Below are 16,825 nucleotides of genomic sequence, written 5' to 3'. Positions count from 1 at the left end.
GCTCATGGGGCACCTGAGCTCTGTTTCAACTGRTGACTGAACCTGCAGTGGCAAAGTTCACCTGCTAAACCATCACTGCCAGGGCTGATCCACTTTGAGCTGAAACCATRTGCTGTTCTTGTTAGACTCCAGAATAACCCGAGTTGGGTTTTATTTTAATTCTTCAAGTTCCACATGATAATGCCTTTTTGTGATGTACTTTGAGGAAAGTAAACCAATTTCTAAAAAGTCTTTAATACTGATGATTTGAAGGCATGATATTTTTCTTAAATCTTGTCAAAAATATGTTTAGGAGTCCTACTTTTGCACTGATTGCATGTATGCCTGGACTTTAAGGTACCATGAATTAAAAATTATGCTGTATAATCCACAGATTTTATGTCCTCTGTCATCCCTATGATTCATTAACTCAGAGCCTTAGCCTACCTTCAGTGTCCCTGCAGCTCCATGGAACCGGGAGGACTATCTCTGTTGGGTCCCTCTGGCTGCACTGCCCTCCTTTGGAATCTCATGCTCAGCCAGTGATGGTGTTGCCAATTTTGCTGACTTTTTTTCATCCTSAAGGCACTCAGCAAAGGGAAGGGACAATGGAATGCGTGACCCCAGTGCTGTGGGGCGTTGGCTGCTGAGTGAAATGGCACTTGGGCCAACACTGTTCCATGCCCAGAAAAGAACAGAAACTCTTCTCTTTAGCAAATCTGCCGAGTTAAACTTCCCCTTGCCTCTCTTCTTGAGGTCAGTGCTTGTATTTTATCATGTTGAGGTGGTTCTGCCTGGAGCTTGGCACGGGGAAAGTGCCTCATCTCACTTTAAAAATAGAAATTTAGCATCTTCCCTGGTTGATCTGTCCGACAGCTGCACCACAGTGTGCTCCTCTTACATTGCTCCTCAGGGAGTTTTATTTCACCAAACTTGGCCTGGTGAGGCCTTAGAAACAGCCCAGCAGGTCCCTCTGTGGGAAAACAGCCCACGCTGAGGCAGCTACCTGGAGCCATTTCTGGGTTTTTATTCAAACTCTGATCTAAATGATGCTCTGAGAATTGATTCAGGGTGGGATGGTGGTGGGAGGTTTGGACAAGCCACCAACAAAGAAGGCCTTTTCAGGGTGAACCTGCTCTATCTTCCCATGCAGTCAGAAATCTGGGTTACCTTGAAGGGCAGGATCTCCTTGAAAGGCATTCTTTCCTCTGGGAAACCTTGACCTTTCCTCTTTGGATGGGGTCACAATTGTAAGGTAGTTCCTTGGTACAAATATGATCTATCTGATAAAGGTGGTTTAATTTGCTTACAGGGATTAGAGAGTGAATTTCCCTGCCTGAGATTTCCCTTCTCAAAGTCAGGAGTGTGTGAATCAATGTAAACTTGTGAMTAATGGACTGCCCTGCGGGGTATTTATTTTATATGCATGTGTTTATGTTAAATAATGTAAATTGTGGAAGAGTAGGGTGTGGGAGAACAAGAAGACCTCTTTATCAGAAACCTTAAAAAGGCCATGTTTGCATGACTCTCCTGACGCCAGCACAACGCCAGAGATGGAGAGGTTGTATATTTGAAGCAGAGCAGAAGGTGCCTCTCTGCTGGCATCAGACTCCGGGCTGAGCAGAGCCCTCTGGCAAGTGGAGGACCATTATGTTACCCCTCACTTTGTTTTCTCCCCAGCCGTGAAATTATCTGAAATCGAGATTTGTATATACGCAAATGTGTACTTTCTTAGTCCATATATTCCCTTTTTGCAGAAGACACACATCCTCTTTCTGAGTGACTGACGTTACGCTGGTTCAAGGGTGATTTATATTGCTGGAAGTCAGGCTTCTAGTCTTTGTAGGGTGAATTTTTTACTTCAGTTGCCCTTAACCACCTTCTGGTAATTCCTGAAGCACAAGGCTTAGAAGTTCTTTATTATTGGTGAAATTTTATACCATTGCACTTTTGCTGTTGTGCCCCCAATGCCTCTTTAATTGACTGAAACTGATGTAATTGAAATTGAAACTTATTCTTTTGGTTTGGAATAGTACCTGAGCAAACCCACGATGCACAAACTTCATGTGTCCTATTCCACATGTTTTACCTGCTGGCTTACTTGCTTCTTGATGGTATTTTGCAAATTTTGTCTTCTTAACATGGTTTCTCATTCTCCCCTTCAAGCTACAGTTAAGCAGTTCTATTAGCAGGTTTATTTTCTTTATTAGCTCCTGTGCCCATGACTGTATTCTGTGCTGGCAGAGTCCCTCCTGCCACCAGTGTAGGTCACTGTCACAGCCAAATGTGCTACAGAGCAGAAAGTGATGTTTGATAAAAGCAACATATTCGCAAACCAGGCTTTGTTGTGGCTCTGTTATTTTTCTGCTCTGGGTCTAGAGGGAGTGGGCTTGTCTGGCTTTTGTAACTCTGGGATAGCTCAGCAAACTGAGTCCCAAGGCCAAATCTTTTGCAGAGAAGCATCATTCATGTCAGAATCTTTGGTAGTGGCAGCTCAGCACCTGACCCAAATGTAGATTTTTGGAAAACGTGGTAAATCTACTTTTGTAGATTGTACAAACTTACTATTTTCCTTGTAAACCATAATGGAAGCTGACGCCTGATAACTCAGGCTGATGTTAAAGCCCTTGTTTATTTTAACCAATATTCCTGACAAGATAAGTATTCAGTGTATCACAGTTTTAAAATTATATTTCAAGTATTGTAGAAACAGTAACTTCTGCAGTGCTGTGTGGAACGGATGACTGTGGAATTTAAGTGCTGTTGAAATAACCAAATTTTGAAAAATAAGGTGATTATAATTTAAAYCTGCAGATAGTAATAAACTGGCTTGGATAATTAATTTGGATTTAGAGTTGCTTAATTTCTCTTGGCATTTGCAAATCCCAAACTGATTTGTGGAATGTTCTTGATTTTATTGAAAACATGTGTGACTGTTTTTGAGGGCAACAATATTTGAAGAACAAAGTAGTATCTGTATATAGATGGAGGTGGACAGGGAAACTTTCAGAAAACATAGCTTTATGTCATTTTGGGGGGCATTGAGTTGTCTGGTTTAGAACAAAACAGGCTACTGAGGAGTTGAAGTCTGCTCTGTAAAAATATTAATTGTTCAGAATAACATTTTAAATTCATAGCACAGACAAAACTGGAGCCTAWATCTACAATTTTCACATGAAAAATCAGAATTCTTAATTAGGAGTAGATCCCAAATTCGTGGAACTTCTGTTAATTTTTCAGAGTAAAAGTAAATACTGTCCAGAGTATCTCTTTCTTATCCGAGATCTAAGTATGTTTTTATATTAGAAGATGGTATTTAATAGAATTGCTAGTAGTTTTGGAATGAAACTTATTCAGAAATGAGTCATGAAGAATGTTTCTGAATTGGGCTCAGGTTAAAATACAAATTTCTGTTAATTAAAAACCTGTGTCACTATTAAAGTATCTAACTGGTAATGGAAAATATTAATAACACTTTCTGTATGGTGATACTCCCTTTGTAAATTAATTTTAGTTGCCTCTGTTCAATGAGACTAAACCTTCCTTTTTTTTTTGATTCATTGCAGGACCAGTTTGACAACCTAGAAAAACATACACAGTGGGGTATTGATGTTCTGGAAAAGTACATCAAGTTTGTCAAAGAAAGAACAGAGATTGAACTCAGCTATGCAAAGCAGCTTAGGTAAGTTGATATGTAAAGTTCTGGACTTGGAGTTTCATCTCTTCAGAGCTTGTAATCAAGTCCAAATTTGCTGTGTCAGTGGTGATTTTGTTTATAATAATGGCTTTTAGAAAATAGCTTTAATTTAATTGGAAAGTAAAAGTTAATTTAAGTGCTGTTTTATTMTATCTGCTAGTAATCATATGCTTTGCAAAAAGAGAGGTTGTTTAGGTGGCCGAGGAGCACATTAGGGYTTACTCACAGTTTATGCATGATTAATGGCTCAGGCTTGGAGGACAGCATTGTAATGTTTTCCATGAAATTGAGGCTGCTGCRCACAAATGCTGAAGGGTTTGAGAATTCAGCAGAATAATGATCGTTTGTTAGGCAAAGTTTAGGTTTTCTTTTACTAAGACAGGCCCTTTTTGAACGTGCACAGGGAGAAACTGCAGGTCAGGAAGTCAGCCCCAGCCYCTGTTAATTTTTCTTGTGTAGTTAACCAGGTTACAGCCTGAGGTTTGAATGGCAGTTTTATAATCTTCTGAGGTGTCTCCTGATCAGAGCAGAGATCTTTGTGAATTTATCTGCAATAATTCCTGCTAGGTGCTTTCTACATGTCTGGTTTGATTGTAGGTAGAGACAAGTATGTATGAACCAGACACAGAAACCATTCTTGAGGTCAGATCAGTGTAAATGGGGAAGGGGTGCTAAGAACCCTCCCACAGGAATAGGTGGGATCAAATCAAATTACCTTGATTTTTACAGTAAGGTAGAAAGAATTGAGAAGTGATCAGGGGTTAGAAGGGAATAAAACACACCAGCAATCCTCTTGCTGCCTATGAGCAATCGTTGGCAGCCACTGGTGACCAGTGATAAACTGGAAGTGCTGGAGATAACTGGGAAGGGGAGAGCAGAAATAATTCTTCCTCCAGTAAACCCACCTTTTAATTGCACTGTGATGATAAATCTTAGAGCTCCTTCCATCTTCTCAATTTTTAGAGATGGAATCTGAAGTTTAAGTTGATCTGTGTATCTAAAACACAGTGTCTACTAAAAAAAATAAAAAAAAAAAAATCACCCAAAATTTGCTTGTGTTTGAATGGATTTGAGATGCACAACGGCCTGTGATTTATGAGGAGCTGGTGGCAGATAAACCCCTGCCTTGATGGTTGTGTGCTCTCCCAGGGGAATGCCAGGAGGGTTCCCCAGGGTTTCTGCTGCAGACAAGCAGGAAATAGAAAATGACTCGAGCAGGAACAAATTGCTCACATCCTATGGAGAGGAGCAGAGATTGAATTACAGAGGCAAAATGAGTTGGAACAAAGAGAGTGTGACTGGACTGGGAAAGCCCAGCACAGTATCTGTGTGAGCTGGCCTGTCTATGAACCATCCTGCACCAGTCTCACTGGAGTATTCAGGATGACAAATTCCARGTTAAAGAGCTCAATTAGAAAAATAAACACACAAACAGAAAATGTAAACAGAAGTGAAAGATGGTTTTACCTGTGACCATGTAGAAACTATGAATTTCTGAGCTTTATTTCTTATTCTGTCCCAAACTTCCCAAAAAATCTTGGTCRATTTGTTTTTTGCCTGTCTTTATTTTTACGGTTTGAGGACAAATRCATCTGTCCCCAAGGGGCTCTTAAGCACAGGGCTGCTTGGAGCCATCTAAGAAGTTAATTAGAAGAAWAAAAGAAAAAACAAAAATGTAGACTTGTCAAGTGTTGAGGTAAAACAGTGCTGGACATTAAGAAAAGAAAAAATAAATCATGYATCTGCTTTTATTAAATAAGTGTCCTGAAGCCTGGTGCAAACCTTTTTTTGTACCACATCCATTTGGAATAAAAGGGCTGGATCACATCACTGTATGTCATAACATGCAGAAAATATTATTAAAAAGGGACAGGTTAACTCAAGGTACTCCAGTGGATGTAACTCAGTTTTGTTTATAGTGTAAGTAAATCTGCTGAAATTTATTTTCTTCTGAGAAAGTTGCATTTTCTGCTCCAKTCCTGTGTTCCCTAACTAGCTATTTCTCCTCTCTGACTAATCTCAGCCTGGTCATCTATTGAAGCTTAATTTACTTCTATTTAAAATTATTTTTTTGCTTCCTCTGCAAAATTCTGCAAACATACTTTTAGTATTTGTTTTTAAGCTTGACCTATATACCATTTACAGTTAGCCCTGGTTTGAGAGTCCACTTCTCATCTGACATGATTATTTTCTTAACTGTTTTGCWTTTTATTTCTTGAATCATTAGGCTAGGCTGGGTGGGAATTGATGTAGAAAGTGTGTAGAATGCCTATTCCTGTATTTTAACTTCCATGGGACATTGATGCTGTGCTCCCAGTGCTGAGGTGGTCTGTCCTTGTCACTTCCCTTGCATCTTGTGCAGTCAGAGCATCACAAAGGGTGTCAAAACCCTTGCCTAATGTGATGATGGATAGATAGCCTCAAGGAAAATGTGTTGAAAAAAAYGCCTCAGGCATTGGGATAATCTGAGAATCAGAAGCCCTGATGTCTGACATCTCTTTCTCTCACATTTGTCACCTGAGCTGAAATAAGGGAGCAGAGAAACAAACTGGAAAGGCAGAAAAAATGATGCAGAGTGAAAGGCAAATAGAAACACTCATGGAAGAGGCACTCAGGATAGTACAGAATCTTTCCTGAGCTGATGTTTTGTCCCTKGCCTTTATAAAGTGTTAGTTCCCTCTTTAATCACTGTTAGCACTGAAGGGGTCAGTGCTTCAGGAGCTTGAACCTGGGCAGTGCTGGTGGTGACGCTGCTCCCCAGGACAAGCTGAACTCCAGTATCACTTGTGGGGTTTTTTTTGTGTGTAACTCTGTAAAAACCTACATTTGATTTTAGAAAAGGGGGGGAAAAAAATCAAAGAAATTATACAGTTTGTGTTTTGTGTAAATTCATGGAAGATAATAAAGTGTTTGACGCAGGTGCTGATCCTTGGTAAGTGGCTTTCGTCTGTGAAAGCAGACTGTGGGTTTGTTTCTTTTTTGGTTTTTGGGGTTTTTTTATTTGTTCTGATTTTTTTGTTTTGATTTTTTTATCTTCAGCTACACAGCATTTCTGCASCTTTAAAGATTCACAGGAAGCCAGTTGCTGTGTGTGTCAGAATTAATTGGACAGCATGACAGTGCAGGGAGATGGAGTTTTGACTGTGTGAAAATACCTTATTACTGTAGCTTTCTGCACTTGTTTTCTTGTGGTTTTTCCTTTTCCCTTCAAGCAGGTGCATGGAGGGAGGCATTCCCACGGCAAGCAAAGGGTGCTCTAAGATTTATTGTCATCAGGCAGAACAGTTTGCAGAGCCCTTCCCATGCTGGTTTTTGGTGGAAGCTKCAGAACTGGCAACAAGTTCATTTTTTCAGAGCATGCTGTTGGAGAGAAGGCACAGACTGAGAGGGAGATACTCATTTGGATCCCTTCCAGTCGAGATACTTAAGTTTTGAGGAACACATGTTTGTCTGTGCAAATCTGCCAGCGTTCTGGCTACTCCTCTGTTGGGGCAGATKCTCCTTAATTCCTCAAGGAGAACAAAAGGAATAAGAAATGTGAGATGAGAGGCCCTGCTGTGTCCAAGCCAGCAGTAAAACCAGCATCAGCAGGGAAGGGGTTACACCTCTGAAAAAGCAGTTTCTTTACAACTCCATGTTCTGGGAATTCTCCAAAGATTTTGGCATGGATAAGTTGATAAAACTCAGTCCTCCTTTGGACAACGATTTCATCAATACTCCTTGTGTGCTGTTCTTAATCGCTGAAACAACCTTGTTAAACTAAACCAAATGGCTTCCCTTTCACAATAGGGTGAGAGACTGCCAGAGGGACCAGTGTAAAAGGACCCAGTTTAGGACAGAGGAGMACTGAAAAGGCCTTAAAATTACCCAGTGAGATTTGTCATCCCTGTAGCATGCCCTGGTTCATTGTGCTGCAATGCAGTGTGCACCTTCACAAATCCCTGCATTTTCTGCTGATGAATGGGCTTGTGGGGCAATGAAAACCATACAATCACTGTCAGACGTGCTCACAGCAATGCCCAGGTTTCTTTTTTAAGATATGATCATTCAAAGAGCATATTGTTGCTTTAAAATTAAATCAGTAGTTGGGGGAAAATGAGATGCAATCATCTGCGCTAATTAGGATAATCAAATGTCACACTTCCCCCAGCATTAGTTGATAATCACAAAATGATCCCCCTTTTGCCATCTCAGAGCAGCTTCCCACAGGTTTATGAAGGTTTTTTTTTGCCTTCTAATCATCCTGCTAAAGGCATGCAAACCTGCCTGGCTGAGTGTCACCTGCATCAGAGCACCCTTCCCTGGGATSATTTGTACTCCAAAGGAATCTCTCCTTTGGGTCAGGTGAAGGAAATCTGTGCCTCAGCAGAACCACAACTCAGGTGTTCATGACCTTAATTTAGCAACTTCTTGGGCTCAGAATCTGCTCCACTCCCTTGTTGTAGTTACAGAGACTGGAGCACTGTGCAGCCCATGTTTTGAGTGTTACTAACACACAATCAAAGTCTGGTTATAGTCATGCTTCTGGAAAGAGACTACTCACTGGAGATAAAAGCTGCAGCCTCACAGAATGCGTGTGCATGTGAAGATCATCCAGTAAACTTCAAAGGAGATTTTAAAATTTAATTTTATGTATCTGTATTTTTAATTTTAGGAATCTTTCAAAGAAATACCAACCCAAGAAGAACTCCAAAGAGGAGGAAGAATACAGGTATGTTCATGATCCAGTGCTGGATGAGCATGCGTTGATGGAGGAATGACAAAGTTTGGGTCATCTAGGATTTGTAAACCAAAGGTTTTAGTCAAGTGTAAGAATATAAGAAGCCATAGATGCAGAAACAGTCTTATGTGGTAGATATTAAGGAGTGGATTTGATCTGTAACTACTCAGTTCCCTTATGCTGCAGTTTCTGGATGCCTGGTTTGGGATTTTTGTTTCCTTTTTTTTTTTATGTGCCTTAAAACCTTCAAGCCAGACTGATCCTGGCTCTTTGAAGTGAACRACTCAATTCATATCTGCTTTCAGCAGGAGCAGAAACAGTTGTTAATTTTAGCATGAAACTCAAGCACTCTGTGTRAGTATTAAATTACTCAAACAGCCTGACAACACAGATTAGTAACTTAGAAAAGGGGTAATGTTCTAACACCACAGTGGCTCCTGCAGAGCAGGGTGGAGGATGAGGTTTGTTSTCCCAGTATCCTGGGTCTCAGTGATGTTGAAGGATGTGGCCCAGCCTCATCTGTCTGCTTTTTATTGATATGTGTCCCCATGGCAAGGGACTGATGTGTCCTTGCAGGCAGCAATAGAGAGCTCAGCTCCTCTGAGCAACATGGTCCAGGTGATGAGACACCACAGGTCACTCAGAACACTCCTGCCCTTGGGGACAATAAAGATATTCTTTAAGGAGAACTTTCTAGAAGAGGAGCTTCCCAACAGACTAAACCAGAGTTAGAGCCCTTAGAGCTCCGTGACCCTGGAGTTTCTCAACGTCAGAGTTTTGTAATGCAGCTCTGAACGAAGGCATGGCAGGGGCTGACCCTCAGCCTGGTGTTTCRGGAGGCTGCTCTGCCTCTGGAGAGCCCAGCAGCAGCCTCAACCCCTTGACCTTGAAATTTGAAACATTTCAGTAGAGTTTGGATGTGGGTCCAACTCTATGATTATATTAATACAGATTTTTGGGTCAGCCCCCCAAGCTGYTCTATCCAGCTACTCCAGTGGCTTGTATAACAGAGATAACAGCCTTTTTGCTTGCTTTTAAATTTATTTTTAGTGACATTGTTTGGGAATCAGTTATTTATGCCATTGTTTCCTGAGATATTGGTATTTACACAAGGAAGATTATGTTAGCAGCACAGTGGCTGTTTTGGTCTATACCCAGGTTTAGGAATAAATCTGCCTTTGGATAGCTCTACCATAAATGGGTATTTTGAGTTTACTACAATTGGTTTTGACACATCCTTCATTACTGAGAAAGGATACTAGAGTGAAATGATTCTATGTGATCTGGCACAGAAGATCCTGTGTATCCTTTGCCCTTTATAAATTCAGTGTTCACCTCAGTGTGGTTACTTCCTGTCTCAAAACAATGTCTGGGCATTTGTCATGTGACCTTTGGGTACCTCAGACACTGCTTTGAGACAACCTGGCTAAAAATCAGCTTTTCCAAGCTCATTGTCAGTTTGTAGTTCTGTGGCTTTTTACTTTGGGATTTTTTTTTTTTTTGCAACTGGGATTTCTCTCATTTCACAGCTTGACTGTGGATGTGCCTGTTTGTAATGGATTATGTTTTTAGTCCTTTTTAGTTTCTCCTGTTTTTATTTTCTCCTTGTGCCTTTTTCTTCCCTACTTGTTCCCTTCCCCTCTATTTCCTCTAAATATTTCCATCTTTGCTTTGATTTTGTCACCCTTAGGTGATGTTATCAGTGTAGGCCACTACTTTCTATAATAATAATAATAATAATAATAATAATAATAATAATAATAATAACAATAATAATAATTTTTTCTAGTGTCTACTGGTATATTGCTGCTGGTTTCCAGCTGCCCAGCACAGCCAGCTGGGGTATTTAAATGCAGCTCAGTTGGCACTGGGCTGAATATACCAGTGACATAATCTGCTGTTTTGAGATTTGTGTGCACAGATGTTTGTTTCTTCCTTTCAATAATACATGGAGTGCTCTATGAGAGATTATTTTATATGAAAAATAAACCTTGTGATGGAAGGTACTTAAAGGTATGGGTTGACAATGAACACCTGGTTAGTAAACGCACTGCTTATTTGAAAACTTTGTCAACTATATCTGATTTAAATCAAATTTACRCTATGAAAAACTTTCTTTTCTAGGCTAAGCTGGCCAAAATTTTGCTTGCTTAGACAGGATTTTGCCAGGTAGGATATACTGATGACCCTGTGCACTGAATTGTAGGACTTGAAAGAGTGTAACTAGAATGTTTGGTGAATAGAGATTAGAAAAGTGAAGCCCCAGAGCTGTGCTGATAAAGAACCTGGCACTCTAAAGAGGTGATATTTTAAGAGCCAGTGTCAAACTGTCTAAATTGAGATAGATTTATCAGACAACTGTCAGTGTGTGGGACAGGCTTCCTCTGGAGGAATTCCTAATTCATACCCAGTCTCACACAGCAATGCTGAGTGCTTAAGGAGGATCCCACCTCCCTTTGCAGTGTGTCTGCCTGAAAAGAAAGGGACTAAAAGCAAAATKATTTCTGTCCTTTGCAGGTACACATCAACCAGAGCCTTCCTAGCCACTTTAAATGAAATGAATGACTATGCTGGGCAGCACGAGGTCATCTCAGAGAACATGACCTCCCTGATCACTGGAGAGTTAACACGCTACGTGCAGGAGCTGAAACAGGAGAGAAAATCGGTAATTGATCCTTTTTTTATTTATTATTCACAATGAGATGCTATTTAAGACAGCTAATTAGTGGTAGTGGAGTTCAATGGTAAGTGAGATTTATTTGTTAATAAACATGAGCTGTGCTAATGAACCAAGCATTGAAGAAATGGGTTATGTGCCCTGGCCAAGTYGCTGAACCGTTTGAATCAAATGTTATAAAATCAGACAGCGATGCCTGCAGGAGAATCCCTGCTAAATAAGGTCAGAGACCCATCTGTGCTTAAGGCTCTCCTRGCCAAAAGCTTGCTTAGGAAGAGTCCAGCAGCACTGTGTAAAGCCTGAAATAAACAGTGGAACTGCAGTGGTGAGGCTCATTGAAAGAATTATTTGGATTTTGATTCACATTTTTGTGCTTCTCAGCCAGATCCGGTCAACACTAAAAAAAATTATTCTGATGAAAAATATGGGGTCTGTCTTGTTTGGCAATGGTGGGGAACGTGGTTTTCAACCTGTTGTCCTTCAAGACTGGTAGAATTAATAGCTTTATGTTATTGCTCAATTTCTGCTGGTACTTTTGGGACCTATGTGCCTGCTGCAGTGGATGTTCAAAGCTGATTAATTTGCACATCGCCAGCTCTGAAAAATGGATATTTGAGATGTGATTTCCTTCCTTGCCTTGAACCCTTTTATCCCCTGGATGTGTGCGTGTAGAAAAGGGATTCTAAACACTACAAAGACTCATAGAACAGGTATAAAATGACTAAGCAAAGTGCAAAGGGAGCATCAGGGCATTATATTTCATTTCCAAACTGTTGGTCTATTCTGGAAAGTGCAAAAATACTCCTGCAGAACTTCTGCATTTATAAATAGTCCCACTAAGCACTAAGCATGTGTTGAAGTGCTGTGCAGGACCAGAGCCCTGGAAATCACCACCTTTTCCTAAGTATAGTATTAGAATGATAAATCTGTCAACAGAGGAAAAGAATATATAGACATACCTTTAATCTGCAGAAGGGTGTGTAATCTTTCAGGGACAGCATGGTAAGGATGTTTTACATCCATAGCTGTGGTGAGAATGTTTTCTCAGCCCCTCTGTGACCTTATATTCAGCATGGATCTGTACAATAAGCAAAGCAAAAGTGACATTCTAGTGTGGCATTTTTCTGTCAGTTGTAATGTTTTTACCTATTTTTTTTTCAGTTATATGGACATAAAAGATGATTGGAATATCCACYAGACATTTAAAGTATGATGGAAGGAGGCTTGCAGTATTTCTTKTAAAGAATTTGAGCAGTAGCTATTGGTTTTTTTCTTTGTTTTGTTTGTAAACTTTTCTACTAAGTATGTCTCAAATAATGGGTGAATGACAGGAAAATTAGTTTAATATTGGTTTAGTGATAAGAACATGAGAAAAGCCAAAAGCAACTAACGYTGTATTTACCTGCTGTTGCTGATAATTACTGGCCTTTAACAGAAAACAGTTGTCAGTCATGGTTATTCTGTTCTTGCAATATGAATAGAAGCTTATAGGAATTAGGAATCCTTGTCTGGTTCCTGTAGATTTCTCRTTTATGAGAAAATGGTGTTGAAAAGGAAACTGCTCCCACCCTCAGGCATTTTTCATACACAGCCTCTCACTTCATCCTGTAAAAGCATCGATCCTGCTGAGATCTGCAGGAGGGAAGGGTGGCTGTTGTGTAAATATAACAGAGGGCTGCAGCTTTGGCAAAACCTTTTATGATATCAATTAAWGAATGACTTGGTATTTCCAGAAATTTTGCTGGCAGAGTTCTCTTGTGCTCACTGCTTGTTCTGCCATCAGCTGCTGTGCTACAGGTCCAAAGAACCATTTGGATGAGCCACTCCTGGRGCTAAGTCCATATGCAGGAATTGGGAGACCCACTGAGTCTTGTATATTTGAATAAAGAATCATTTAGATGTCCAAATTCCTGTAAAATGGTACAAATTTCCAGTGATTTCAGCATGACTGTGGTAGATAAGCACCCTTKGTCTTTTGTTGTTCTTTCCCACCTGGAAGATGGAAATTATGCACAGAAGTGTCTTAACTATGAATGTGTGAAAGATGAACTCAACTTGAGCAGAAGGTAGTCAGGCAAATCAGATTGGGGTTGGAAGGGACCTTGAAGTTCATCCCTTTGCCTCTGACATGAGCAGGGACACCTTCCACTAGACCAGATTACTCCAGCCTGACCTTGGRCACTTCCAGGGATGGSGCAGCCACAGCTTCTCTGGGCAGCCTGTGCCAGGGCATCACCACCTCATCAGGAAAGAATTTCTTTCTAATTCCTCTAAATATAGCTAAATTTAAATCTTCAGTTTGCAAAGGAAACCTCTGAGCGTTTTCTGGAGTCACGGGCGATGAGCGTGGCTGGTGATCTTTGAACACGTGGGACTGGGGCCTGCCTGCCCCGCTCTGTTTTCATGCTCATTTAGCTCGACTGATTCAAGTGGAATTACACCAGCAGCTGAGCGGGGTCACACGGTCATAAATCACTCCTTGGGTTTKCCGTGACAAGTACAAGCCCCTGGCCTGTAAGCGGTGCAGAACTGATGCTGTATCAYATCTTACCTTGGTTTAATGCTGGATGAAATTCATTTGGCATGCAATTTGTGCATATGTTGGGTTTGTTTCACTCTCTGAAAGGTGTATTTGATGCCTGCATATGTCATGCTTTTTCCATRAAAGGGAAATTGCTAGTGGTGAATRAAAAGGAARGAGTAACTCATCAAAGCCAGGCAGGACAGTCTGCAGGTTGGACAAGGGGCATGGCGTGAAAGTTCAGTGGTTTGCTGCTGTTGTTTAAAAAGCCTCTGGTGTAATTCAGAGCTTGGAAGAGTTCTGTGCTACCTTTGTATTTTTTCAGATCATGTGCTTTGTTGCATGATGGCTTTTGATCATCAGAAAGTGGTTACAAAAATCAGGCAAATACTCTCTATGAAACCTGAATACTTTCAGCAACAAAGGTGAATCAATGGCTCTATCATATTACACATTCCTCTTCCATAGGATAACTCTCGATGCTGTCACTGTAGCAAATGAGTTGTTTTTGCCCTCACAGTCACTGTAGTCAGGCACACACCCTGCCTGCTTTGCACACAGTGAGAGGGAGARCTCTTTGTGTTGTTTCAGTTCTACCCAGCTGCTCTGTGAAGTGAAACTCTTTATAGTTCAGTTCCTCACTTGAACTTCTTCTTCCATTCTCTTGATCTTACTGTGTCCATGCTCTCCCAGGAGCAATTCTCATCCTCAGRGTCCTTGTTAGCTGCTTTAAAGCTCAAATTTCAGTTCTGGGTTGTGAAGGGCATGCCCCATCCGCCTTCCTCTTGAGGTTCYTGAGGTTAGATGCCTGTGACTGAATTCCCCTTTGCTGTTGGAAGACATCACGACCTCACACGAATGAGGTGGGAATTGTCTCTAAGTGGTTCAGGGAAAGAACTTACTTCTGCAGTCATGCTTCATGTCACCCCAATGTCACCAAAACCTTCCTTTGGGGTAGCTCTGGAAGGTGTCAAGTTTGAGCTGGAGGCCTTWATCAGGTCCTAATCTTGTTTATCTGTGACAAAAGAAGAAGTGGTGATCCTGTCATRTCAGGAGGAGTGTTTGGACTTTACTTCACGAGCACTGACACGTAATGCACTTCTAGGTTGGAAATGTATCAAATCAACCATTGAGAATTTCTGTTTGTTGGCTTTTTTCCCCCCTTAACACTTCACAGGACGTACCTTGATTTATAGATTCAACTATGGCTGTGGAAACCCTTCAATTCTGTAATTTGGATAGAAATTCAAGAATTATTTCCTGGGGCCATTCTGATTTAGATCTGTGGTCACAAACTAGGTCTGACTCACGGCCTCCTGGCAGCAGCTGCTCTGTAGCCAATGCTCCTGTCAGATTTGCTGAAATTGTATTTGGGAGTCGTGAACTGTCCCTCTTATTACTGCTGCTGCTCTCACCCCTACCTCCACCTCCCCTTGGGGCKGCACTGGCTCCATACAATCAAGCATGAAAGTCAAGTAGAAGCCAAGAGCTTTGCTGCAGACTGAACTGGTGCAGCACTGGGATTCTGTGGTTGGGAGGGAATTTGCCTGATGTCAATACATTCCATTTTGTGCAGGGATAGAAGGGGAATGGGGAATGAATGAATCCTTATGGGCACCATGGGGGCAAAACGGGTCTGGTTCTTTATGGTGGAGTGTGTGCACCCTCTCTGTGTGCATTCATCCAGGGGGTGCCTGTCAGAGGACTTTCTGTTCCTTGCAAGGTCTCAGGTGTTGATGAAAAGTAAATAATTGGAGGAATTCTGTCATGTTCACTCATTCTGAATAGTGCCCTGTTCTGTGAACAGTCCTGTGGTTTTGCTGAGGATTTCRGCCTGCATGAGGCAGGATGGCAGTGCTCAGCCCTGTCAGGAGCACAATGGATTTTTCCATGTTGCATTTTGGATGTGCCTCGAGGTGTGTGTGTGTTTGGAGCACAGCTGTGCTTTGTGTTGCAGGGGCACAGAGGGACCTTGCTGCCTTCCAGAGGTGACAAACCAGTGGGCAAATGAGGGTGGGAAGAGGGAAGGAGCAACAGAAAAAGGAAGTGATTGGCCAAAACTGCAGATTGATGAGATTTAAACTGAGCTTTGCCCACCTCTTTTCCTGGGACTAACCCACTTCCAGCTCACTGGCCCATAAATGGAGCTAAAATCTTCAGTTTTGATCTAAATTTATGGGTATTTATGTCAATTATGTTTTTATGTCAATTTATGGTATCTCTTGTGCTCAGTGAATACACTGCACAACAGTTCTACTCTACATCCTCCCCCTTGCAAAGTATTTCAGCTGTATTTCATTAAGTTAAATTGAAGCAGTAGGGTGTTAACCAGTAATTATTAAAAAAAATTGAAGAATGCAGAAAATTATTTAGGAAAGATCAGATTAAATTCTGTGGTTTCTTATGAAGTGTTTGTTGGTTTTCACCAAATCATGGATTGCAAATGTAATGAAGTTATGGTAAATATTGGTGTGTATCATGTAATTGTGTTGTGAAGGGCTGATCCATTAGGGGGAAAAAAGTGCTTATTATGAAAGCTTCCAAAGTATTTTTGTGTGGGAAATTAATACTAATATCTCATCCAACTAATACTAATATCCCATCCAACTGAAAGGTATCATGTGACCTTTGGATTTAGCAAGGTTTAAGTTGAGAGCACTGAACTTAATATTCTGCTCTTCCCAGTTTTGAATGGATACATTGAACTATGAAATGATGGTCCAAATAAATAAATTGGCTTCTGTTTACCACACAATGGWTTCAGATTGGGTAACAAAATATGTTTACTAACAAGTGTAGTTCCATTTTCTATGAATTAGCCTGAATATTGCTCTGCAGAGCAAGAGCCCTTTAGAGGGACAAGACAAGAGATGCCTTCTATGAACAGTAACATTTCCTGCTCAGTGCATGACTGAGAGATGCCTGAGGGTGAGGGGGGTTGAGCATTGGCCATGGATGTATTTTTTCCCTTTGTGTTCTGCCTGTACAGCCACAGARATTGGCCTGAAATGAAAGAGCAACRATAAAGCCAGATGAGTAGTGCAGATGCTAACTTGGAGAATGGTGTTCATCCAAGCCTGTGGCACGCGGTGCACATTCAGCTGGCATTTTAGCTGACATTCAATATTTCACATAGCTGATGCAGGTCTTGATGCTCCTGTATAGGTGAATGTGTAAGTGAAGATTCTGTGGAAACAGCTAAAAGAGTGCAGCTCCTTAAAGAAGTTAGAA

General features: G+C 41.0%; 1 protein-coding gene across 9 annotated transcripts in view; it reads left to right on the top strand.

Moving 5' to 3' along the window:
- Positions 1-16,825, top strand: part of FNBP1 (formin binding protein 1) — an 89,604-nt gene that overhangs the window by 25,731 nt on the left and 47,048 nt on the right. For all 9 annotated transcript variants that reach the window (XM_057380090.1, XM_057380091.1, XM_057380093.1 and 6 more), the window contains exons 2-4: positions 3,546-3,661; positions 8,331-8,387; positions 10,914-11,061. In XM_057380090.1, coding sequence (XP_057236073.1) covers positions 3,546-3,661; positions 8,331-8,387; positions 10,914-11,061 — 321 coding nt within the window. The remainder of the gene's footprint in view (positions 1-3,545; positions 3,662-8,330; positions 8,388-10,913; positions 11,062-16,825) is intronic.

The sequence above is a fragment of the Malurus melanocephalus genome, unplaced genomic scaffold (assembly GCF_030028575.1).
Source record: "Malurus melanocephalus ecotype Western Australia unplaced genomic scaffold, MMel_1.1 scaffold_435, whole genome shotgun sequence".
Lineage (NCBI taxonomy): Eukaryota > Metazoa > Chordata > Aves > Passeriformes > Maluridae > Malurus > Malurus melanocephalus.
This window is presented reverse-complemented; position numbering and strand designations above follow the sequence as displayed.